Source organism: Engraulis encrasicolus, chromosome 23 (genome assembly GCF_034702125.1).
Source record: "Engraulis encrasicolus isolate BLACKSEA-1 chromosome 23, IST_EnEncr_1.0, whole genome shotgun sequence".
In the NCBI taxonomy this organism is placed as follows: Eukaryota; Metazoa; Chordata; class Actinopteri; order Clupeiformes; family Engraulidae; genus Engraulis; species Engraulis encrasicolus.
Window position 1 is genome coordinate 9,880,293 of NC_085879.1, and position 7,979 is coordinate 9,888,271.

General features: G+C 43.5%; 1 protein-coding gene across 1 annotated transcript in view; it reads left to right on the forward strand.

Moving 5' to 3' along the window:
• slc24a6a (solute carrier family 24 member 6a) overlaps positions 1-7,775 on the forward strand; it is a 20,709-nt gene extending 12,934 nt beyond the window's left edge. Inside the window, exons 11-17 of the mRNA XM_063189337.1 lie at positions 333-496; positions 1,866-2,157; positions 4,243-4,409; positions 5,384-5,498; positions 6,627-6,739; positions 7,191-7,256; positions 7,623-7,775. Of these exons, the coding sequence (XP_063045407.1) occupies positions 333-496; positions 1,866-2,157; positions 4,243-4,409; positions 5,384-5,498; positions 6,627-6,739; positions 7,191-7,256; positions 7,623-7,736 (1,031 nt within the window). The 3' untranslated portion in view covers positions 7,737-7,775. The remainder of the gene's footprint in view (positions 1-332; positions 497-1,865; positions 2,158-4,242; positions 4,410-5,383; positions 5,499-6,626; positions 6,740-7,190; positions 7,257-7,622) is intronic.
• Positions 7,776-7,979: the final 204 nt, after the last annotated feature.

Sequence of the window (7,979 nt, forward strand, 5' to 3'; positions counted from 1 at the left end):
AAACGATTTATAGTTCTCTAGGTAACTCAAGGTAATGATTACAGTAGCAGGGGATTAGGGGCCTTGCCCAAGGACACTTCAGCAATGGAAGATATGGAATTCGAACCTACAACCCCACAATTCCAACTTCCTTACCATTAGGCCATGACTGTCTCAGTTTTAACTCTCTCTCTCTCTGTCTCTCTCTCTCTCTCTCTCTCTCTCTCTCTCTCTCTCTCTCTCTCTCTCTCTCTCTCTCTCTCTCTCTCTCTCTCTCTCTCTCTCTCTCTCTCTCTCCCTCTCCCTCACACTCTCTCTCTCCCTCTCCCTCACACTCTCTCTCGGTGTTTCAGGCCAGAGTCCAGTGCAGGAGTCTCCGGTGGTCATGGTGGATGAAATGCTGTGCCAGCACCCCCACGCCTTCTCCTTCTCTGAGGCAAGCCTCCGTATCATGATCACGCCACACTTCTCCCCCCGCACGCGCCTCAGCATGGCCGGACGCATGCTCATCACCGAGGTAACGGCTACGCGGCTAAGTCGCAAAGTGGCTAGTGCTCGCTATTCCCTCATGAAACAACTGATGTCAATCAAGCAGGTGCATAAACTAAACCTTGTCACTTTTTGTAACAAGGGTGACTCACAGAGTAGACAGACCTACCTGTCTTGAGAGTTTATTATGATCAGCTGACTCTGTGCTGGTTTGGTCAGGTTTTGGCGAGTATTTTTTGACTTTCTGAGGTTCACTGGAGGTAATGGCTACATGGCTAAGTGACTCTGTGCTGGTTTGGTCAGGTTTTGGCGAGTATTTACTTTCTGAGGTTCACTCACTGGAGGTAATGGCTACATGGCTAAGTGGCTCGCTAGTGCCCGCTATTCCCTCACAAAGCAACATGTGTCCGTCGTCAGGTTCGGGTAAAACGTCTTTTTGAAATATCTCTCCTGCTTTGAGCTTACTGTATCGCCCTGAATTCAGTATATGAAGTAGGCCTAGAGACTGAATTACATAGATGACAAGCAATATATCCTGGCAAGATCCCTAGATATGCAAATGTATCAAGGTTGCTAGAACCTGTTAGCCTGGGATATCCCATGCTGCTGTGCACAATCATTCCGATCTGAAAGACACCATGGGATATGGTCTGGTGGTAACCGGGCAATGACCCTGTAATGGTGAAACAAACACATTAAACAAACATTTTAGTAAATAACTATGATAAGGGTATTTATTTATAAATGTATAAATTTAAGTAAATAATACTGTAGGCACAACAAAGTTACCACATTTCTGTGAATGTTAATTGTATTAGTTACAGTCCACCTTAGTCCTAGCCTGGCCCAGTCCTGTTCACGACACTAGCTAGCCCTAAGACTGCTTGTTAGTTGGTTGGTTGGTTGGTATTCCTTTGCCTGTGTCCGATGGCATTTTCTGCTTGCCTTATGTTGTTATGCCCACTGCATCTTGCTCTTTACCCTGCAAGTCTCATTCATTAGCCTGTGGTCTGGCTTGGCCCCCATGGCTCCCCCGCTGGTTGCTGTTTGAGCTGCGCTCTCGTGCCTTACTGCATGCAGATTCCCAAAAGCTTGCTCCACAGGGTGGATTGGGCCACCCACACATAATTGGGTCACTTTCTTTTTTTCATTTTTCGATTTCTATATCCTGTTTTTTATTTTATTTATTTTTTTATCATTTTACTTCCGTTCAATTGTGGTGCTTTTGTTTTACATTCTGACTTCTTTTTACCTTTTTTCACTAGTTCCTATTCCCCTCAATTTACTTCAATTTTCCTCCCCTACTTAGCTTTCTCGTCTCTTCTCAAGGGAATGTCTGTATGTCTCTCTCACCTCACATTGACGTGATGATGTCTGCTAAACTTCTCGTCTGACAGAGGCAGAGGTTGATCAGGAACAGCAGCATTGGCAGTGGGGGTGGTGGGTCAGGGGACACGCCAGGCTGCGATGGCCCAGGAGCGGAAGCCGTTCCCTGGGCAGTGGAGAACGGGAGCACCCTGGAGAGCGAGAGGCAGCCCCTGGAGGGCTCTCGTGAGAAGGGAGGAAGGGGAGACGGAGGGCCAGAGCGGGCTCTTAACACACCCGACTCCCAGTCCAAAGAGGATGAGGATGAAGAGGAGGAGGAGGAAGATGAGAAAGAACAGCCATTTCAGCCCCTGACACTGCCGGGTAATACGTTTTACTTTGCAATCAATTCCATTACACTGACTGAACTTTTAATCTAAATCAAAGGAAGATATAAAGAAGCAAAGGCATAACAAAGGGCATAGAAAAGAGTTGACTCGGGGAGCTTAGTCTTATTAGGAAAGGAAGAACACGGATAAAAGCCTTCGGGAAAGAAGAGCCTTCACAAGCTTCTTAAAGGCTGAGAGAGATGACTGGTCTCGTAACAGCTGGTAAATCGCTCTAAGAAATTAAATTGGTAGTTGTTTGCAGAGATTTAGTGTCGAGGCCTAATATGCCTGTTATCTCATCCCGATATCTCTTGTCCTTAATTACCTTGTTGACTAAAATGGAAAGATGGTCCTCTCAGGAAATTAAATGTAATGACCAATTTGGCAGCCCACCTCTTGCCTCTGTGTATTGTCCCTCCAGAATGGCACTGGCGCAACATGGCATCATAAAATTAAGGAAGATAACATGCCGACTTGAACTGTCTATTGCATTTGTGCTCTATGCCTTTGCATGTTGACTCATGCTGCTCAACACCCTGTGACAGGTTAGGTTCAGGGATGGTTTTGGTCTGGGCACAATTTCACAACAAATTGTGCCATTTCCCTTGCTTGGTTCGCTGTTCTTGGCAAAAGTGAAGCGGCTGTAACGTTGCTTTACTGACAGGTTAGCGTTAGGCATGGTTTTGGTCAGGGCACAGCAGAGCATGTTAGTGTTTTCAGCAACAGAAATTTGCCGTGGCAACAGAAATATGATGACGTGACATTGAGGACCCCAGTTTAAAGTGTGTCACATCTCAACACAGAATGCACTGGCATGAGATACATACACCTTTACATGATGCCAGTCTGCACCGGCTGACAAGGGTCTTTATTGGTGTAATGAAGGCATACCAATGAGGAGAAGACACTGTTTCTCATAAAACACAGCTAAGCAGGATGGGGTACCATTTTATATGACGTACATTGCTGGTTTGGTTCTTTATTTACATCAGATTTCTAGACTTGAGTGTTGACCGTTATTGGTGTAGTGTTAGATTTTGGAGTTGTTGCTGTATAGCCTGGTTATCACCAGACCTAATCACAAGTGAGATAAGGTCTGGAGACCCACCTACTGTAAATCTCGTAGGGGGTGTTTGGTTTACGATTTACGATGGCTGTGTATTGGGCGTTACAAATGTGTATCATTTGGCATACGTAGCCATAGACATACATTTTTTTCTTTTACTCTTACTCTGGGGACCCGGGTTTTGATTCCGACCCATGGTCATTTCCCCATCCTAGCCCATCTCTCTCTCCAACTTTCTTCGTGTCACCATCTCACACTGTCATGTCAAATAAATGCATTAAAATCCCTACAAATCTTGTAAAGAAAATGTTTTTGGTAACTGTCCTGTGCTGCCTTGTAGATTCTCCAAATTTGCATATCTTTCTGTGAGCAAATGTCATTCTGGATTACAAGGCAGATCACAGGATTAAGAATGACACATTCTTAATCATTCACAGTTTAGGTCAGCTGTAGCTTTGGCAAGTCAAGTGCTGTTAAACAGCTAAATGTGACATCTACTTGTCAGAATTAGGACAAGAGTGACAGCTGTGTCATGGCTGTAATTTAGGGGGCGATCTTATCTCATGAGAGGATGATGATGACAAGACTGGTGTTAACTAGAGACAGGAACACACAAAGATTAGATGGAAAGCAAAGAAAGATGGTCCACTTTAACTACCTGTATGTTTTGTCACTGTTTATATAAATACATACAACATAAAAGCCTTTTTTAAAAGGAAATCTGCACCTATTTCACATCTTTACAATGTCCCTATCTACTAAAAATATTGTGTACTTTCAGTGAACGCTACAAACCATTGCCCGAGAGAAAGTATAAATGCACTATTTACATGTTGCTCACGTTGCAACATGGATTCACTAAGAAAGGCTATGAAATACAAGTGCAGTTATCTTCATATAAAGTGAAATTATACTCTCATACAATTGTGTTTTCATCTCAAATATTTGTATTGCTGTGCCTTGTTATCAACCCCCTGATTGACTGACTGGTGCGTTTACCTGTTGTGTCCACAGTGGGGCGCTGCAAGCAGGCCAAGTGGCTGCTGTCCTGGCCCTTGAGCTTCCTGCTCTACTGCACCGTGCCTAACTGCGTGCTTCCACGCTGGGAGCGTTGGTTCATGGTCACCTTTGTGATTTCCACGCTCTGGATCGCCATTTTCTCCTACCTCATGGTCTGGATGGTGAGTGAGGGGGACCTGCATTGCTATTATGCATACACATAATTTCTTCCGGAGTAATCAAGATTGCATGATTTTACAACCTGAAAGACAATTCTTGTACTGTAGCAGACAATTCTTGTACTGTAGCACACAATGTAACATATTTCCCTCATTTCCCTGTTTTCCAATTGCAGCCGTCAGGGACACTTGCCTATCAGGGGTGCATTGTTATTTGTTTTCCAGTAGGCTGGGCAATATAGTCAATAGCAGAGTTTCTATTGTTACTTATTGGAGATTAGAAAAAGAAGGTCCCAATGCCACTGAAGAACCACTGCCTTTGAACAATCTTATTCATAAATTACACTTACATTCATACATAATTGTAAGTGTTCAAGTAAATACTGTACTTGTGAGGTGTACCTTCAAAAGTTGCTGATACACCACAGACCAAATAGAGACAATCTGAGAAGCAGAGCGCCAAATCAAAGAAAGTTGACCCCAAACAAGACATACCCAGGTCCATCGGCGCATATGCAAAAATGTTCTCTTTGCAATATTTTGTTTTATATATAAGACTTGATAATGTGCCCTAGAGCAGTCCATGGAAACTCCCCACCCTATTGCTTTTAGAGCCATGCATATTTTAAAGTCGTACATTTTTTAACATCTGTACAACGCCCACACATCTTCCAACGGAGACCTTGTTTTTGCCCTTGGCAAAGTTAGGCCCATGTCTGACAAATGACTACATGCATTTGTGGCAAATCGAAGTGTTTAATTTAGAAGTACATCAGGAAGGGAAAGTAGAAGATGTTTAGGGCATGCTGTGGTCATGTTTTCTGGTGGTGACTCATATCTTATTGTGAATATCCTGCTCTTCTCTCTCTCTCTCTCTCTCTCTCTCTCTCTCTCTCTCTCTCTCTCTCTCTCTCTCCCTCTCTCTCTCTCTCTCTCTGTGTGTGTGCGTCTGCATGCGTGTGTGTGTTCACCCTCAGGTCACCATCATCAGCGTCACTCTGAACATCCCTGTGGTTGTCATGGGGATCTCGTTCCTGGCGGCGGGCACCAGTGTTCCAGACTGTATAGCCAGCCTCATCGTCGCCCGACAAGGTACCGCATGGGAACTTCCATTACACACACTGTACATCAACACTCAACAATAATCTATTAAGCATAGCTCCTGTTATACATGTGCTGTTTCCAGAATGGACACAACCAAGTCGTAATGTATTCAATTTTAATACATACATATTATTACTACAACATTACACAGAGCTGTTTAGGTGTAGTTGTAGATGTGAGGAGCTATGGTCCAACTAGAGTTATTTCAGTCTATAGTAAGGTACAGTGTATGAAAGTATTTAACAGCATGGATTAGGTATGCACAGTATAGGTGCATACTGTAGTATTACATGTTGATGCATTGAAAAAGAAAGGCAAAAATAGAGTGCTACTGAAAAATGGAAAGGAAGAAAAATCTCTGCTAAAGCATCAGATATCTATTATGATGAAATGATGGTACTATTTACAGCATATGTTCATTCATTTTCAATGCCAATTTTTTACTTGCCCATCCAAGTCCAGTACTGTCTGTATCTTAAATATTTGGATCTTGCACACATGTTACTGAAAGCGTTTCTGATAAACACTGTAATCTGCTGACTAAGATGGCAGATGGCTAAACTCCCGACCTTATCCAGTACAAACATATTTCTGGACAAAAATATGAAACCAATTGATACACTCAGGCTACACTCACTACAGAACAGGCAGGTTGCACAACTTGCTTACTCTTCGAGAGCTGGACAAATGTGAACTTTATACAAAGTATAGGCCTATTGGATTTGTGTGGAGAGCTCACATCTGCCAGAAATTCCATCATGAAAAGCTGATTATAATTCTCAGTCTGCTTGGAGAGAATTAAAAACCCTGTTGATACTTTTTGATACACACTAGTGCATCACACAAGAATATGACAATTAAGTTGGGGAGCAACTGTTCAAAAGACATTTTGGAAGTGTGAAATAAGTTCCCCATGGAAGATTATAAGTGGAATCCCAGTAGTTCATGATCTGTTATACACAAGCCTGGACTGGTAGGCTAATCTGGTACAGTATAGGCCTACAGGGCATTTCCCAGTCCTACGGGGCTGATGCTGTTGAGGTTTTTGTATTTTGTAGAGACTGTCCCACAATGTGGGGAGTCACAGCTGTGTGCTGTGCACTGCTGTGTATTCAGGTATGGGGGACATGGCCGTGTCCAACTCCATCGGCAGCAACATCTTTGACATCCTGCTCGGCTTGGGCTTCCCTTGGTTCCTGCGCACCCTAGTGGTCAATTACGGCTCTGTGGTCAGTGACACGCCTCCATTTCTGATAATCTCTGAAGATGTCTATTTCATACCTTTCCATTTTGAATTATTATATAGGTATTGTCGTATTATGTGTGTGTATGTGTATGTGTATGTGTATGTTATATAGTATGTATGGGGCCCCTGAGTTTAGATCAGGGGCAGAGCTATATGGTGGAGCAAGCGGGGCATTTGCCCCTGGGCCCCAGGGCCCTCCCATATTGGTGGTGGGGGCCCTATTGTGAGCTTGGGAGACTGTATCGGAGCCCTATCAGTGTTTTACCCAGGGGCCCTGTGTGCATTTGTTCCACCACCAGTTTGGATGATCTTTTGTAGATACTCCTCTCTGGTATTGCTGTATGTACAGAGTCCACCAAGAGCAATGGGGGAAAGAAATGCTTTTCACCAAAAATCTGAATTAATTGAATTATGTTTTTTGGATTTTCCATCAGGTCTACATTAACAGCAAGGGGCTAGTATACTCTGTCATTTTGCTGCTGGCATCTGTGTTTCTCACTGTAAGTATATAATAGTATTATCCGTAATAAATGTCTTAAGTCATACCCCACATTTCATTAACACTTTATGGCATTCTGCCATACTAAGGCAAAGAGCAGTAACTACCGGGTACACATTTTGTCAAAAAATGAGTCTAGACTGACAATGCTCTTAACCTTGTGATGAAGCCTTATGTTCCAAATATGTTCTGTTTTAGAGATGGTGCTATGTCAAATTTGCATTAGCTACTTCAATGAACAACCTAATACCAACACTTTGAAGGCCCCTTTCTCAGTTTCAATGTTGATGTAGCCTAGTTACTGCACTTTGTCTGTGAAGGGCAGCATAGTCCGTGTAATATCTCCCCCTCTCCCACTCCTCTACAGGTTCTGTGTGTCCATCTGAACCACTGGAGGCTGGACCGCCGCCTGGGTCTGGGCTTGATGTTCCTCTACGCCATCTTCCTCCTCTGCTCCATCTGCTTTGAGAGGATAGAATAGCACTCTTCCTTCTCACCCTCTATCACTCTCTCTTTCACTTCCACTCTCTTCTTTCCTCTTCTCTCCTCACACTCTTTCTGTTCACCTTCTATCTCTCTCTTTCGCTTTCTCTTCCTCCATGCTCATCTTACACACTTCCTCCCCTTTGGCACAGTGGTTCTCAACCTTTTTTGAAAATTAAAAAGCCCCCGTTGAGAAACACTAGTTTAGCACACACAATTCAAGTGTTTTCTGAGAAGAGTG